The sequence below is a fragment of the Ursus maritimus genome (assembly GCF_017311325.1).
Source record: "Ursus maritimus isolate PB19 chromosome X unlocalized genomic scaffold, ASM1731132v1 scaffold_X1, whole genome shotgun sequence".
Lineage (NCBI taxonomy): Eukaryota > Metazoa > Chordata > Mammalia > Carnivora > Ursidae > Ursus > Ursus maritimus.
The window spans coordinates 113,898,854-113,917,180 of NW_024423319.1; the positions used below are offsets into that span (position 1 = coordinate 113,898,854).

General features: G+C 40.8%; 1 protein-coding gene and 1 long non-coding RNA gene across 4 annotated transcripts in view; one reads left to right on the forward strand and one right to left on the reverse strand.

Moving 5' to 3' along the window:
- Positions 1-18,327, forward strand: part of LOC103668112 — a 252,416-nt gene that overhangs the window by 120,294 nt on the left and 113,795 nt on the right. The window lies entirely within an intron of this gene.
- The window catches only part of GLRA2 (glycine receptor alpha 2), a 199,141-nt gene that overhangs the window by 36,380 nt on the left and 144,434 nt on the right, over positions 1-18,327 (reverse strand). For 2 of the 3 annotated variants that reach the window (XM_008696382.1, XM_008696381.1), the window contains exon 8: positions 20-169. In XM_008696382.1, coding sequence (XP_008694604.1) covers positions 20-169 — 150 coding nt within the window. Of the gene's footprint in view, position 1; positions 170-18,327 lie in introns of all 3 variants that reach the window. The other variant, XM_040634260.1, reaches the window with a different exon arrangement.

The following is an 18,327-nucleotide window of genomic DNA, read 5'->3' on the forward strand; positions in this document are numbered from 1 at the left end:
CGCTGAGGGTCAACAGTACCTTATTCTGTCTCTTCTGTCTTCTCCGGAGCCGCAGGAACTCCTTGTGTTGCCTGGAGACAAAGTTCACTGCTGCATACTCCAGTAAGGCAGCAAACACGAACAGAAGGCACACCGCCATCCAGATGTCAATCGCTTTTACGTAGGACACCTGAAAGAGAGGGAGAGAAGAGGGGGGCACTGTGAAAACTCATGGAGAAATCGGGTTCCTCGTGTTGTGAGAAGCAGAATACCTCATTTTCCTTCATCAAGGATTTTCTATCCTTTCCTTAAGAGAGTGCTTAAGCATTTTCCATTCCACTGTGCAGATTCGGGGCCGAGCAGTGAAAATGACATGCCCTTTGCCCCAGGCCCTTGTTCCATCTCTCTCAGTATAGCCCATCTGCTCGAGTAGCCTCATCCCTGAGACCAGCTCCGCAGATGACTACAAGAATTTCCTTAATGGAAAAAAAGAAAAAAACAACATTTTGAAACCGCTTATTTCCTTCCACTTTTTTTCTTAATATTTAAAAAACAGTATAATTTAGATAATTACAAAACCCGGATGAGAAATAAGCTATGTGTGGCTCTGGGCCCTTCAAAAACCCATTTGTAATTTCCATCAATCTGTTGATCTTGACAATGAAAACACATTTCTAAATGGTTTTAAACTATCACAATTCAAAAATATTCAACCCAAATAAAACATCAGGGCTCTGGTCTTGGGAAGGGATCTGGTTAAAAAGGAAATTTTATAACACTTCAATGGTTAGCTGAGTGTTCAGTATACCTTAAAATTTGAGAAATCAGATTCTGAAAGCAAATAGTTTTTACCTGCAATGGAAAGTGCCCCTCACCTCACCTCATTCCCACTTATTTTTTAAAATAACTAGATGGTGTTGTAACCTACTGGACCCCAGACTACAAAGGATGCTTATCAAACTGCTAGCTGAATGTGTACTATCTAGCTCTAAATTTTTTTTTAAAAAAAGATTTATCTATTTATTTGAGAGAGAGGGAGAGCACACAAGCAGTGGAGGGGCAGAGGGATAGGGAGAGAAACAGACTCCCTGCTGAGGGGGGAGCCACTGCAGGGCTCGATCTCATCACCCTGAGATTATGACCTGAGCCAAAATCAAGAGTCAGACACTTAACCGACTGAATCGCCCAGGCGCCCCGCTCTAACTTTTTTAAAAAAGATTTATTTATCTGAGAGAGAGAGAACGAGCGTGAGAACATGTGTTGGGGTAGGGGTGCAGAGGGAGAGGGAGAGAGAGAATCTCCAGTACACTCCCCCCTGAATGTGGAGTCTGATACGGGTCTCAATCCCTGAGATCATGACCTGAGCCGAACTCAAGAGTCCTACACTTAGCCAAGACATCCCTAGCTCTAACTTTTAAATAGGGTTTCCAATTATTTTGATATCAGACACTGAGTGTTTACCAGGCAGTATTGTAAGCATTTTACCCGTATTTTCTAACCCTTACAACAACTGTATTACCCCCATTTTCTGATGAGGAAACTGGAGTAGAGAAGGGTTAAGTTATTACTCAAGGTCACAGAGCTAGTTAAATGGCAGAGGTAAGATTGGAATTGGATACCAGTCTGACTGGTGGATTTCCTTTCCACACACACACACAAACACACTACTAGGATTATACAGTTTGTGTCTTACATTTCTCTTTGACCTTTAGAGTGAGCATTTCTTACATCATTTAACTTTCTTCTAAATCATGCTTGCATAATGGTCCAGACCATGATAAACCATTTTGTATTACAAGGCATCTAGGTGATTTGTAGTTCTGTTGTTTGCTACTATAAACGTTGAGGCTGTGAACGTTCTTCCCCAAAATATTTGGCTATATCTCTGATTATTTGTCCCATCAGTTTTTAGAGTGGGATTATGGGAAGAATGATAGGAAAACAGGCTTCTGACTTAGAAAGTTAATAGCAACATAGGGAATGTAACAGCAGAGGCTCTAGAGTGAGATGCTCCAATTAGAAAAGAGTGCCCTGTTCCTGACTAACTATGATTTTGCCAAATTGTTAAACCTCTTTCTGCCTCCCATCCTTGTCTGTATAATAGGGACAATAATACCTATCTCAAAGTTACATGGCAAAGATTACTTAATATATGCAAAGTGTTTAGAATAGTATCTGGCACAGAATAAGTGCTATATAAATGTTTGCAATTATTTGTCTACATAAGAGTGTGATTTTGTTAATGGAGAAATTTTGGAATATATTCCAATTATTATTTTTAAGGTTACCCCCTGCTTTATACTGTTTGTCTCGGTCAACCTGAACTACTGGTCAGCCCACATACGCTGTGACAAAGTGGTCCAGCACTTTGTCATCTCCAGCACTTTGAATTGATCACCCTTCCTACCTGGGATGCTTATTCTCATTCTTCCTGATTCACAGACTCCTCAGAATCCTTCAGGACTAGATTCAGATGCCGGCTCACCTGGGAAGCCTCCCCAACCTTCCTACTTTCTCCCATCTGGGTTAGGAGCCACTTTTCTTTGCTCTCTCATCATTCTCTATTGAACCTGTCCCTTCTTACTCCATGAACTTCCCTGACCCCACCACTAGACAACAAGCAGTTTTGTTTTTTGGTTTTCATTTTTTGGACAGGCTCTGTATCACCAGCACAGGACCTAGCAAATAGTGAGTAAACTTTAGATATGTGGGATGGATGGATAAATCAATGATTGAATGACAGAAGGAATGAAGGAAATATCGGACCAGCTTTCCATCTTTGGATTAAATTTCAATGATTCTATACTATGTAACATTATCCACAGTTGCATGTACTTGATATTTCTAGGAGTGGACTGTTGGTGCATTTTAATTCTCTCAGCACACTTAGCATGCCTGGAATGTTTCTTTCCTTAATAAGCAATCATTTGTCTTGTGTTTGCTCTTCTGGAGCAATCCCGTTCCCCTGTAATTTGTCTTACATTTGCTCTTCTAGAGCAATCCTATTCTCCTGTAATAATAGAACATTACCAATCACAGCATTCGCAGTTATATATTATTCAGAAGGCCCGTAAATGTTTTAAGACCCAATAATGAGAGGAATTTGTCAGTGCCTGAGATATGTCCATACCAAGAACTAAGTCCAATAGAGCGGACCATCATTCCTCCCCTTCCTGGTGTTTACAGCATTTGGTAATTTGTAAACCTTTTCCCCCATCTCGTTCTGGCCATCAGCAGGCCAAGCACGCATTTGGCTTCTTTTATAGCTGCTCATAAATGAGTCCTTTCAGTCTCTTAATCATTTTGGTTGGTCTCTGAGTTTCCTCCAAATCATGAACATCTTTCCAGCATTGAAGTGCTGGCATTAAATGCATTATTCACACGGATTTAGAGGGTGTCGTGAGACATCTATTACATATGATGTGATGTCCCTTGGTGCTAGTCTCTGAGGATTGGAATGCCTTTTTGTTGCTTTTACCCAGCTCTGATGTCAGATTCTCTCTCTTTGGCTGCTAATCCCTAGATGTTGTTAGCTCACATCTTCCCCTGTCACATTCTTTTTATGATTCTTGGGCCTACATGATTGCTTTCAGAACTACTTTACTACAATCTTGCAAAAAATAGTTTTCCAAGGTAATTAAACTCTCAAAATGCTATTATGACTCACTGAGTTAGTATCTTTCCAGGCATATTTAATTCAGGAAAATAAACATTGAGGGCCTACTATGTGGAAGGCACTGTACTAGGTGCTGGTGGGAGGTGGGGCAAAAGATACAACGATAACTAAGACGCACATCGATACTTGCCGGGTTATACTTCAGAGGATGCTGTTCATGCTGTGCTCCAGAAAGTGTCATTCCCATACGTCACAGAGCAGCAAATTATGGCCTGTGGATCAAATCTGGCCCACCACATGTTTTAAAATAAAGTTTTATTGGAACACAGCCCTACTCGTTCATTTACATATCGTCTACAGGTGGTTTTACACTAAAATGGCACAGTTGAGTAGTTGTGGCAGAGCCCATTTGGCCTGCAAAACCTCAAATACTTACTGTGTGGCCCTTTACAGAAAACATTTGCTATCCCCTCACCTAGACTATAGTGTGTGTGCTTTGTCCTGAGGTTATACATCACAGCAGCACTGCTTGGTGCTTGAGAAATTCATGGTCTACTGAGGAGACAGTCAAGTGAACAGCTAACTGATCCAAAGTAGGTGGTCCCCTGTGCCAAGGTAGAGGAAAGACCAAAAGGCTGTTGGAATATGGGGAGGTTGATGTTGACAGGGAAGATCAGAAAAAGCTTCTTTCTTCAGTGATGTGGCATTTGACCTAGGGTTTATGGAAAGCCAGGACTTTGGTGGGTGGAAACAGCTATAAAAGCAAAGCCACGAAGATGGGAGAGGAGGTGGGCTCAGGGATCTCAAACAGCCTCATAACCAGGATATGCTAGGGACCTGGGAAGTGCATGGTGGGGTGTGAACACATAGGCTGGGCCAGCACATCAAAGGCCAGGCCGAGGAGTTTGGGTTTCAGACTGCTCTTAAAGATAAGCTAGTGATGGTTTTGAGGTGGGGTATAGGTGTGTAAGTCCTTTTCTAATTATCCTGTTGTTTTTTGTCTTCAAAAGCCAGAGTCTTAGCAAAAGCAGACATTTCCCCTCCTTACCAAAATTTGCCTTCCTTCCTCTTGCCACTTTTAACTCCACACAAGACCTATTCTCTCCCAAGCTTTCTAACATCTTTGAATCCTTTTATGAATCTTCTTCTGTTTGTAATTTGTGTTCCTTGAACTCTACCTCTTTGATTTTCCCCGTCTTCACGTCCTCAATGAATTCATCTACTCCTATAGTTTTTTCTTGTTCGTGTGTGTGTGTGTGTGTGTGTGTGTGTGTGTGTCCGTCCTATAGCAGAGATTGGCCAAGTTCTCATGAATCCCACTTCCTTTTCCTGGGATGCCAGTAAGATAGATTTGCCACTTCAGTTGGATCCCCCATGCAATGTGGGCAGAAGTGCTATATGCCACTTCAGGGCCTCTAAAATCTCCCATGATGTCCTTATGATTTAACCCATCTGCAGCCACCTTGGATGTCACTCATTTCAGATGGCAGTGCCCAAAGATGGAAGAAGCCTGGATCCCTGGAAGACCCAGGGCCACCCACTCTATAATGGAGTATAATTTGAGTGAGAAATCAATTTTCGTTATATTAGGCCACGGAGGGTATTGTCTTTCCAACACTCCCAAATCCATCGTTCAGTCCTGACCTCTCACCTCTCATTCGTGTGCTAATTCTAAAATGCCTGCAGTTAGTATTTGCAAAATCAAACTCATTAAATCTCCCTCCTTCCCTTTCATTTGATTTTTATCTTTCTTCCCACTAGTGAATGTAGTTTCGCCATTGTTCTTCACTCGCCTTTATCTCTAATACTCAGTCTGTTGTAAAAGCTCAACATTTCTTTCTGCAGTAAAGAAAGTAAACCGTTGGGTTTACTCTTTCCTCTCCATTTTAAAGATGTCACTACAACCCTGGCCATCAGTACTTAAACCTGGTTATTATGACTTCCTGACTGAGTCCCCTACTCCCTGTATTCAGTTCTTCTCCATGGCACTTTATTCGTTTGCTTCTGCGAGATTAAATTTAAAATGCCAATTATAGTTTGCAACACATCAGCTTAAAGAACTGCCGAGGTTGCCTATTATAGGCTCTAGTATCCAAGATCTCTCACAGTATGTGTCCACCCTACTTAATCAATCTTATTCCGCTCTTTCCTAACATGAACCTTGTACTTTGTTTAAGTAATTCTGCTTATCCCTGAGGGGGCCAAGTCCATTCCTACTGAGAACCCCAGCGGTTCATAAATGGGTGTGATTTTGCACCCCAGGGGGCATGTGGCAATGCCTGGGGATATTTTGGGTTGTCACAACCAGGGGGAGGTGCTACTGGTGTCTAGGAGGTTGAGGTCAGGCATGCTGCTAACTATCCTGTAATGCACAGAGCAACCCCCACAATGGAGAATCATCCAACCCAAAATCTCAGTAATTCTGAGGTTGATAAACTCTGAGATGGAGAAAGCAAAAACACCCCAAGCCCAGGCATCTATATCTAGTCCAGTGGTTTTCCACTGGGGACGATATTGTTCTGAGAAGACATTTGGCAATGCCTGAAGATGTTTTTGGTTGTCCCAACTGGAGAGTGGGGTTTTGCCACTGGCTTCTTGTAGTTAGAGGCCAGGGATACTGCTATAAATGCCCAACAACGCATAAGACTGTCCCCATGACCTAGAATTCTCCAGCCCCAAATGTTAATAGTGTTCAGGTTTAAGAAAAACCTGACCTATATATTTCTCCCAGCATAAAGATTTATGCTCTACCTGTTTATTTCCAGATAATTCCTCAAGAAGTAGCTCAAACTCCACCTCCAGAGTGATGCTTTCTCTACCCATTCTAGTCCACGGTGGTCTTGCCTATCTTTAGGATTTGTATTACACTTACAGTTAGGATCATACAGTTTAGTCTTTGCTTCATATATGCATGTTTTATCCACCCAACTAAAGTATATGATACTGGAGGATAAAGACCCAGTAATGTCTTTTGTATCTATGCCACCAAGGACAAGTCTTTGAGCATATCATAAGTGCCCCATAGTTTCTGTTGATTGACAAGTTATCCAAGCCATATATAAATTCAGATTCCTTTCACAATCGATGCTTTATGTGAAGGATCAGCTACCAAAGCAAAAATGAGAACAACTAAAACTAAAAGGAAAAAATTAGCTTCGGTCTCTATAGGTGATGATATCCAGATTACTCCTTATTTATTTGCATTAAGGGAAAGAAGCATACTTACTATTTTCATGACTTTACAATTTATGTAGTTTGCAAACCTATCTGGTGAAAAAGTAGAGCCAGTCAAATGGGTTAGATTTTTGTGGCACTAAATACACACTGGTCTATATTCGAAAACATCAGTTAGATGGTGGAGTTTAGCTCATTGCTCAGTTGTTTTGGCATCATGTTGACATTTCTTAGAGATATTTTGCATCACTGTTCTTTCAAGACTGTTGGCGTTTTTTGAAAACTTGGGCAAGTTTTCTTGAGTTAAATTTTTTATTAATGATATACTCAGATCCATTTCAAAAGGGAAAATCAAGCCATGAATTTATTTACTTTAGTCCCGTAATTTGTTTTGTTCATATTAAAAAACTACATCATATTCCATGTCATGAAGCTGGTTGTGTAGGGGTTGGGCCATTTTCTACCCAGGGTTTATCCTCTGCACAGAAGAGTGAATCATCATTGTATGAGGTTTGCCTGAATGTCCTTACAGCTTGGATGCCCTCTCCATCCTTCATGGGCAAGACACTGTCCTGTGACAATTTGTCAACCAAAATATATCCACATTCTCAGCTTCTGGGATGACCTCAGAGAGCTGTGATATTCCTCCAACAGACAAGCAAGGAGGGTTAGTTATGAGCACATAGAAGCTCTCTACAGTAGGGAAAAAAATCACAGGTGACTATGATCAACCAAGGAGTATTTTTTTTAAGTAGGCTTTATGCCCAGTGTGCAGCCCAGCTTGGGGCTTGAACTCACCCGGAGATCAAGACCTGAGCTGAGATCAAGAGTCAGATGCTTAACCCACTGAGCTACCCAGGTGCCCCCCAAGTAGTATCTCTTGATAGAAGAGAGACAGAATGGATTCACAGGGCAATCTCAAAATACTAAGATATTTTTCTTTCTTTAAGTGAAATGGTCTCTCACACCCACCTGCTTGAGTCAATGTTTATTCTCAAACTATACATACAAACCATTGCTAAACCAGAACAGAAGCTCTTCTGCTATGTACTTCTTACCTAATTTAGAAAGCAAAGTTTTAATTAACCCTTGTTAATGCAGCTGTTGAACTGAAGGATACCTGTTGGTTACAGTAACCTGACTTGTGCTTTCATTACATGGATCAGAAGCCTTTGGTAACTCCAATGAACTTGTCTTTCATTCAGTGCTATGAAGGATACCCCTACTCTCTCCATCCCCATTTTATGGGAGAAAAAATAATTTTATTAAATGCATGTCTAAATTTTATACAGCTGATAATCAACAATAGAGGAAATGAGAATTCTGGCTTTGATTTTCTGTTTTGACTCTTACCTACATTCAGTCACTGTAAAAATATCATCAGAAAAAATGTAGACAGTTGAATTAATCCTAGTGCCAAAGATTCATGGTGTTGTACAATTTTATCTTTATAATTTCACTGCCAAGTTGCCATTTTTATTGCCTAATTAAAGAGCTCACATCTGCTGTTTAATGCCGGGAAAATCAGATTTCCTTGGCAGAGAGGGATGGTGGCAGCATCAAGTACCTGGCCCATCCCAGTGTCACTACCCCTACCCCATTTTCTCTCCATGTCTTATGCTCTTGCTGGGTTCTGGGTGGAATATTGAGTAAACACTCTTGTGAAGGTGCTGTTTGTAGAAACAGCCATTGGGTGGCAGTGCCTCCTAGCCTGGTATCCGCAGGAGGCAACTAGAAAAATGGTAGTCCTTAAATCATAAAACTTTCGTAAGGACAAACTTGAACAAACTTCAGGGACCAATTTGTTTGTTGGGTGGCACACAGGCCTAGATAGCTGATGTCATTTCCAAAGAGGAGTAAGTTTCTCTCCATTATGGTGGTCAGCAAACTGTTCAAAGTAACTTGCCAAAGCCTACTACCTACATAAGATTTTATGGGTGGAGAGGCTAAGAGAAGGGTAGAACCACCAGCCCCAGAATATACAAGGACTATTAGGTGGTATCCACTGTTAGAGGCACCAGAGGGACACCCTGCGACAAGGCACCCCCAAGTCTCTCAGTCTTCTGCAAACGTGAGCATCTGGGGAAGATGCCCAGGTGAGGAGGGACTGGCATCTGGAGGAAGGGGAGGAAGAAGGACCAGGGGACATCTTCTTCCCTGTGTTTGTGTTTGCACATGTCTCCTCACATTCTCAGCTTATGGCCTGGAATACTGATTTGTCCCACAGTCTACTTCCTGTGGCTGTACCCTCAGTGCCCAAACAATGGCAGTACATTCTCAAACAAGGGCAGAAATAAGGAGGGAGTGGGAGACGGGAGCAAATTGCCCACTAGTGACCAAAAAAACAACCCCAATGAAGAAGAGCCAATTGGATTATCTCAGTGTTAGAAAGACAACCACCAGCTTTTGGGGGGGGGGGATAATGAGATGATCCTCCACCTCATAGATATTTGTGTGATCAGTATATGTATGTGTGTGTGAGAGAGAGAGAGAGTGCGAAAGAGAGGGAGAGAGAGGGAGAGAGAGAGAGAGAGAGAGGGAGAGGGAGAAATTGGGAAGACTGTGAAGATGGGAAGAAAGAAAGGAAAGGAACAGCTTTAGAGCCAGGCCAGCTTGGATTTGAATTCTAGCTGAATGGCCAGTCAACTTGGGAAAATCACTTAAGCTGAGGAAACCTGTTTCCTCAGACTGAAGTAGGGGCCCAAGGATTCCAGTGTCATGAAATCATTGAAGGATTGAATAAGACACTATGTCAATCTTAACACTCATTTGGCAGATTGCAGGCCCTCAGTCACGATGGTTTGCCAGGGATGAGCTCCTGAAGCCATTGTGAAATTCAAATCTTGCATAACTCAAGGCAGTTTTCCCTGGAGGAATAAATGTAAAGTAGAATTTGTTGTATTTCATGTTCTGTGCATGCATTGAGACTTTCCTCGTGTTTTTACATTGCCCTACTTCAAATTCACATAAGCTAAGTTCACATAAAATGGAACCTCATTGTAGTGAGCACAATAAATATGTAGTGACAAAGGAAAATGTCACAGGAGCGGATATGTGCTGTTACCAAAACACGACAACAAACCACCACCATCAACAAAAAGCTTGCAACAACACAGCTCTAGGAGTTATCTCCGTTATAAAGATAAGGACCCTTGAGTTTACTCATCAGCTACCGCGATCTCATGGCCAAAGAATGGTTGAGCTGCTCTTCCCATCTACCTGGCGTGACTCCACACTCCGTGCTTTTTTGGCTCACTGACCCTGTGGGAACCTTCCTCTCTGGGGAGTGAGTCAAGAGAATTACTCACAGGCTGATTTCACCAGATGACAACATCTGGTGTGAAAGAGAGGTGGGAAGGTGCATGCAGTGGGGCAGGAGCCTAAGAAATGGCAGCACAGTCATGCCTGCAGCCATGGAGATACGATGAACATAAATGTTTAAAGATGAGACATAACCACCCTGTTACCAATTTGCTTTCTCGGTCAGCAGATAGTGCTGTTTCCACTTCTTTATTGATTCACTTACCCACCCCACCCAGGTTCAAATTTCATACTTGTGAGCATGGAAGGAGAAGGGGTAAAAGGTTAATAAAGACAGTCCAGTCCTGTTCTTCAGACTAAGGCTGAGTGAAAGGCCTTGGAATGATGGCCAGGGTTTATCGTGATGAAGGTTTTCTCTGGCTTTCCAACTTGTGCTCCCATGGAGGAGGCTTGATGGGAGAGGCAGTGTGGAAAAGCTGAAGCATCCCTACCTCCTAGACTGGGCTTGTTGGCAGTGCTCCCTAGAGTAGGTTGAGGAGGCCAGATCAGGAAGGCAGCCCCGGTCAAACCTCTCACCCTGACCATTTCTGAAACTCAGAGCGTTGGAGCCAGTGGGCAGGCCAGTGCCGAGTACGTGCAGGCTTTTCATCGTCCCACAGCAATCATGATGGCGGACTCCTGATTCACACCCACTTCTGAGACAATCAGTAGGTAAGAGTGGTGAGGAATGGGTGATTCTGGACTGTAAAATGGTGGCAGTCTGAGAAACCCAGTTCAACCCGCAATTATAGAGAAGCCATTTCCTGAAGAATGCCTAGAATCCTTTCTTGACTTCAGGGTACAAGAGACCTCTCCCGGTGCTGACCTTCCCCCCAATGGACCTGAATCCTCTGAGCACTGGCATGCTACATCCTGGGATAAGGATAAGTGTTCTTTTGGTCGAGGGACAAAGACTATTTCACAGCTGAGGACATAGTGTGAGATGATAACTGAATGGCAGAGCCCGTGGTAGCTGAGAAGTTTACCATCCACCTCCTGGCTTCTGGCCTGGTTTAACACCAGCTTTGTACTTGCACGTGAGCTCACAGTGGAGGCAGCAGGCCAGCGAAGATGTCTCCACGAGAGAACCTTGACAGAAACCTTCCCTTCTTGGCTTGAGACTCTGAGCGCTCCTGCCTGGTGCATGCTAACCTAAAGCTCCTGAAATGGAGAAATTCCAGGCCCCCATCAAATTCCAGGTTATGTGTGGGGAGGAGAAAACAAGAAAAGGAGCTACAGGTCAATCGGGGGTGGAGAATTCACTGATACAAAAGCCACTGGCCGGGCTGGTGATTTCACTTTTTGTTACTGTAAATTACCAAAGAGCTGGCCTCTACTATATCTATTTCTTATAGCCTGGCAGCATTTTGATGCGAGTCGGCTCTACGCCTCTCTCCTCACCACAAAAACCAGAAGCACAAATCACCCGCTAATAATTAGATACTTATTTGCAATAGATACTAGCCTGCAGGAGTCTGTTAGTAATTAAAAAGAAATCCTACAGCCTCTTGAATAAAATGACAAAAATAGATGGGCAAGCTCTTTAAAGAAACAAAAAAAAATGCCCTGCCATCAGGAAGCATTATTATTATACTTCAGTATGGAAATGTACAGACTAGTAAAAACAATAAATTGTAAATGTGAAAAGATTTTGGTAGGACTCAGTGAGCACACCAGTTTCTAATATATCAGTTGTATATATCTGCCTCAGAGAGTTACAGTCAATCTCAGTCCCGTGGTGACAATCAATCCTAGAGGATTATAGAAACTAAGAGGAGGTAGCAGGGCTGTGATGGAGAGAGCAATGAGAAAGGATGTGGGTTTTGGCTTTGCCAGTGGCTGGCTTTGCAAACTGGATCACATCACTTCACCTTTCTGGGCCTCAGATTCCTTCTTGGAAATAGAAAAGGCTTGGACGCTCATCTTTAAGGTTTCTGCTAGTCTATGATTCTGTGACTCAAGGGAAATGGAAAGTGATGAGAGAGGAAACCAAGTCAATAGCAGGATGGAAAATATTTATGTGTGCAAGACTGTGTGTGGTAGATGCACCGAATCCACCAGCAAATTCAGTGGAAATGTCTCCTGTGAACGGTCAGCAACTTACCTCAAGCCCCTCGACCCCTCAGCTTTTCTGCCTAAGAGATTTTCCTGGTGCTTTAATAACTTTTTTCTACTTGTATGCAAGGAAACCTAGAACACTCCTAGGGGCAGCTCTCAACCATGGAGGAATGGGAGTTGAGTTGGTAGATAAAGACCTCAGGTTTCCCATTATCGGTGGGACAAGTCCAATGAAAATTCTGTGTGGTTTTTCAGAGGATCCCCAGCAGGACTGAGCCCTAGTTGCCCTCCATGATAACCAGCTCAGTAATACACTTTATTGGCTTTTTCCTTTCTTTGTTACACTCCCCACTCTCTCATTTGTCCTTTCTGAGACCACCTCCCAAATGAACTATCTGCATCTAAATACTTGTTATAGGGCCCACGGTTTAATGAAACAAATGACCCAAACCTAAACTTAGATCAGGGAAGCCTGACACAAATATGATGCCTTCCACATCAAGGACCATTTAGAACCAGGATGCAAACAAACCAACCACACCTCCTCCTGAAAATTCCTTTCTTATTGACAAAAGCCCTATATCTGGCTGGTTTGCACATCAACAATAGGAATGGAGTGTCAACACAGTTCAAAAACCAATCTGGAGAAGTATCAAATCAATTTGGGATCTATTACCCATATCATTTAATACCCATCACTTCCCTTTTTGTTCTACACAGCTAGTTTTGAACTGATCAAATTGGAATTGTGTAACTATAACAAAAACTAATACTTTCTATCAATAATATGCAAGAGTTATTCAGCATGTACTAACCCTCTTGGGGTCAGGGAAATAATGAGAGTACCTTATTTGCAGAAACATAATCTGTTCCATGCTAGGTATGATGTTTATTAGGGAGATTGAGTCACAGCTATATGTTGAGCCTATAAGGATGTACATATTATGAAGGTACAAATTAGTCCTGTTGACAAGACATCAATTAAAAATGTTATCAACATTACACTAAAAGAGCAATGAAGACTTAGTTTTAATAGAGGCCCCCAATGATTCTTGCCTCCTGGTATTATAACCTCCTCCCCTTGACTGTGAGCTGGACCTAGCAACTTGCTTCTAACAAGTACATTATGGCAAAATGATGGGATGTTGCTTTCATTATTACGTTATAAAAGATAGACTTCATCTTGCTTGCACTTTCTTTCTTGCTGGCATGCTCTCTCTGGCTCTTTTCATGTGCTGGCCCTGGTGGAAAGGGCTCCCTGGCAAGGAACTCAGGGTGGCACTCAGCCAACAGTCAGTTGGCTGTCCAACAGCCCAGAAGGAACTGAATCCTGCCAACAACCACATGAGTTGGCTTGGAAATGGATCCTTCTCTAGTTGGGTCTTCATGTAAGACTGCAGTCCTAGCTGACACCTTGATTTCAGCCTCCTGAGAGACCCCGAGATAGAGGTCCCAGCTAAGTTTTGCCTGGATTCCTGATCCACAGAAAGTAAAGATTAAGATCCCAGGGTCTGGGGATTAAGCCCCACATCAGGCTCCCTGCTCAGCAGGGACCCTGATTCCCCCTCTCCTGCTTTCCCTGATTGTGCTCTCTCTCTCTCTAAAAAAGTAAAGATTAAAATGTTGTTTAAGCCAGTAAACTTTGGTGGTGGTGGTGGTGGTGGTGGTGGTGGTATAGGGGGGTAATTTGTTATGTAGTGATAGTTAACTAATACATGGTGTCTTCAGGAGAGAGCAAGAAGAAGAAGAGAGAAGGAAAGGGAGATACATTGTTTATTTTGGGCCTCACAGAGTCAGAATTTGGTAAGATTTTGTAGTTAGTTTTGGACTTTTTAAAGAGGAAAGTTTAGTTAAAAATAATAGCCAAGGAAGGCATGTATTGCATGGTGCACTGGGTGTTATACGCAAGTAATGAATCATGGAACTTTACATCAAAAACTTGGGATGTACTGTATGGTGACTAACATAACATAATAAAAAAATTTTATAAAAAAAAGAAAAATTAAAAAAATAATAATAATAGCCAAGGTATCCAGAAGGATATAATTAGCATAAGAGAACAAAAACTATAACACATTCAATTTTAATCTATTCATTCAAGCAGACTCCCTCCTTAAACATATATAAAATAGCTATTCAAAATCAGTTTACCCATGCTGAAGTCCAGGGGTCACCAACTACTGCCATGAGTTAAATCTGTTCTGTTACTTTCTTTTGTAAATAAAGTTTAATTAGATGCAGCCATACCCATTCATTTACATATTATTTGCAGCTCTCTATTTACTACTTACAATGGTAGAGTTGAATAGTTTCAATAGAGCTCTGACAGCTCAGAATGCCTAATATATTTACTCTCCAGCCCTTTATGGAAAACAATTTTGTCGTGAATTCCTGAATTAATCATATGTTGTAATTCAAACTAAACACTACCCAGGGTAGTCTGAGTTAATAAATTTTCTCTATGGTTTGATCAACATAGAAAGTAAAACTGGATAATTCATACTCAAACATTCCATTGTAAGGGTTTTGTTTTTGTTTTTGTTTTTTGGAATTTCTTAAATTCTCATCTCAATTTCTTGTTGCTATTGTGTATACAGATATAGGGTCCCAAAATGCATTGCATATTTTTAGCAGTCAGTCAACAAATCCTTATAAATTGTTCAGTAGTCAATGGCCATGCTCTCTATCCACGCTATGTTGTCATGGTGGTAAAACCCATTTGCACCATTGTTTGACTTTGAGGGTCCAAATCAGGCCTTGCCTCTTTCTAGCTATACACTTTGGGCAAGATAACTTAATCACTCTGTGCCTCAGATTTCTCAGCTGAGAAATGGGGACAATAATGGAGCTGATCTCATAGGTTTGCTGTAACAATTGAGATATACATGAACTAACAACGGGGTAGTGCTTACAACTGGGCCTGGTACTTTGTAAATGCTCAAACGTGTTAACTCTGATCATCACGGTGGAGCTGACCTCTTGTACTCCAATCCTGCCATTAGAGTCAATGCCTTGAGTACTGCAAATGAGTTAGATTAATTAATAGTTTCATCCAATTTAGGATCTTCATTAAAATTAAATGTGGGAGTCAGTCTCGTGTGACTCCTTCCTGGATGGAAGCACTTAAGAGATTTTGGGCAACTGCTGTATCTTGAAATCAATGCTATCAGTGAGTGGCTAATTTTCCTGCCACTATTCTTGTTTTAGAATGACCTTTTGGCCTGAAATGGCTCTGTTTTACCTTTAAATCCCCAACTGTTTATTTTTAGAAAACTGGGCAGAATTATTCTTGTGGAATTTAGATAAACAGAATGCAAACTGTATATTTGCTCAAATTCTATTTAGAGATTCATTTATGCTTCTATAATTCATAATTGAATTTGATCTTTTCCATAAACTTTTTTTGAGCCTTATCCAATATTATGACTCATGGTGGTAATGTTGAAGGCATTTATGAGTAATATTATGAGAATACAAAGTTTGTATAATTTTTCCCAGCTTTCTCTAACATTCTGAAGCATATTATCACCATGAACAATTAGTACTATGTATGTTGTGTAATATACATTGATCTTTCAAAAATATTTCAATATACAATTCATTCTATCCCTACATACTAGAGCTGTGCAGATACTGAGGTCAGAGAGCTTGAGAGATTTCCCTAATGTCAAAGAACTAGTTAAGAGCAAAGCCAGGCCTGGAACAGGATTCTTGGTCTAGCCTTATTTCCACTGTGACATCACCCATTCATTCTAGTTTTAACACTTGGGATATTTTTATTGTACTCTAAGTCTTTTGGCATTGTATTTCTTAGTACCTTAGACCTAACAATTAATTGGAATATTTGATTAATCAGAATGCTTCCTACAATGTGTCTTTCTAGGGGATTTATGCCTATGGAAAGGGTTTGGCCCAGATGGTATCTTAGATTCTTCCTTATTCTTTTATTTGTCTTTGCTCATCGGTAACAGATTTTTGTGTTATTCACTGTTCAGATATTTGTGCCATGCCTCAGTGATGTGGATAGTCAAAGACTGACTATACTATCTCCTCCCCCAATTTGAGGATTGATCAGGTTCAATATTGGCCTTGCTTGTCCTTACTAATTCTCCAGCGGTGACTGAGGTTATTTAGAGTAATTTGCAAGGACTAGATGACAGAACACCAATCACTGAATTTTAGAGCTGAGACAACTTTCTAGATGAGCTAACTAAATTCCCTCATTTTCCAGATGAGGAACAGAAACGAAAAGGGCAAGATTGTCTATGACTGCCTGCTTTAAACTATGCTGATCCCGTGCATTCTGAAAGCATAATTAAGCTTGGAGGTGAAGGTGCTATTCAGAAGAGATAAACAGCAACTAACTCAAGATGTATTTGGATTAGCAGGCTCCCATTTGGGGATGAACATATGTCCTGAAAAATTAAGTTATAGAGTCAGTCACAACTCATTGCAAATTGCTTTAATATAATCAGTACTTAACTGAGACTGGCCTAATTGGCTGGAATTTACATTGCAGAGAGGAAAAAAAAGGACTGAGGAGGTTTCTGAATGTTGGAACTAGATCAGTCATATGAGATCTGTAGCTTCTTCAAGGGCTGGGTACAGAATAAAAGTAGAAAATGCTGGTGATGAACACTGGCCACTTGGCCACTTTTTCTGATGTACTTGGGCTCTTGGTGTGCTACTGACCACAGCTGGGTACCAACGTTGGAGGCTGCCAATGTCTGGATGGGAATCATAGGACTTGTTTAGGATGTTATCTACTTGCCAGACACCTTCAATCTATCCTTAATATTTTCTTCCCAGTATCTCGCTCCCTCTCCCTAGTCTTCTTCTCTAAGAGGAATTCTAAAGGAGGGAAAGCTGTGGAGATACTCATCCATTCATTCCACAAATGATTCTGAGGATCTTCTATGTGCCAAGTACTGGCAGGTCCTGAGGATACAACAATGTACAAGACATGCTCCCTGTTCTCAAGGACCTTGAACGTGTTGACAAGTAAATAAACAGTTATAATACAGGGTAAGAATTGTGAAAATAGCAGGGAGTGCAGGTGAGCAGAGAGGAAAGGCTTAGGGTGTGCATGGTTTGAAAACCTGTGTCAGAGGAAATGTCCAGTAAGTTGAAACTTGAAGCGAGCATGAATGGAAGACCTAATAATGTAATTAATGAGGAAGATCTAACTGACATTTTTGAACTCTCTAAATAAAGAATATGCTTTCTTTGCACATACCCATAGAGTGTTCACAAAAATCAACCATGCACTAGACTATAAAGACCATCTCAATAAACTTCAAAAATTGGAAATAGTACAGCAAGCATTTTCTCATAATATGGGAGAACTAGAAATAAACAAAAACAAGAACAATGAAATCCAGAAAATAAGAAGACCTTTCTTTTTGGGGTAAAATGCATTTCTCTTTATCCTTGAATCAAAGAGGAAATATAAACCGAAACCGCGTAGTGTCTAGAAAATAGTAAGAAAATATGTATTGCAATTTATAAGGCCTATCTAGTGCAGTACTCAGAATGATATTTATATTTAATATTGTATCAGTAAATAAAATAGACTATAGGAAAGTAGAAGGGAGAACTTAAAAGTTGTCTTTTATAAGCAGAAACTAATGAGTTAGGAAAAGGAAATCATTTGAAAAATAAATACAGTGAAAAACTAGCTTTTTATAATAAAACAACAAGATAAACTGCTAGCTGGACTAACCAAGAAAGAGAAAATATCATTTCTGATTTTATATGGTTTTAATGGTCAAAAAACAGAAAAAGAAAATTAAGACTACTAAGAGACTACCTTGTTCAACTTAAACATATTTCAAAACCTGGATGAAATGGTAATACTGTAGAAAAATATGATTTACTGAAACTGATCCCAGAAGGAATTGTTTAAAAATCAAAGTAGACCATTTTCCAAGAAAAAATAGAGACATTTATTCAAGGACTACCTTTTTCAGCATACAGATAACCGTATGATTTCCCTCTTTACATAAATTAATATGAAGTACTTTAGCAATAGATTTTCTTAGAGCAAATTATCATTGTATTCTTTAATAAATCCCATTTGGTTATAACTTATTTTTTAATGCCTTGCTGAATTGTTTGCCATGTAGAATTATTGCATCCATTTTTCTAAGTAAGTCTTGTCTGCAGTTGTAGTGTGTGTGTGTGTGTGTGTGTGTGTGTGT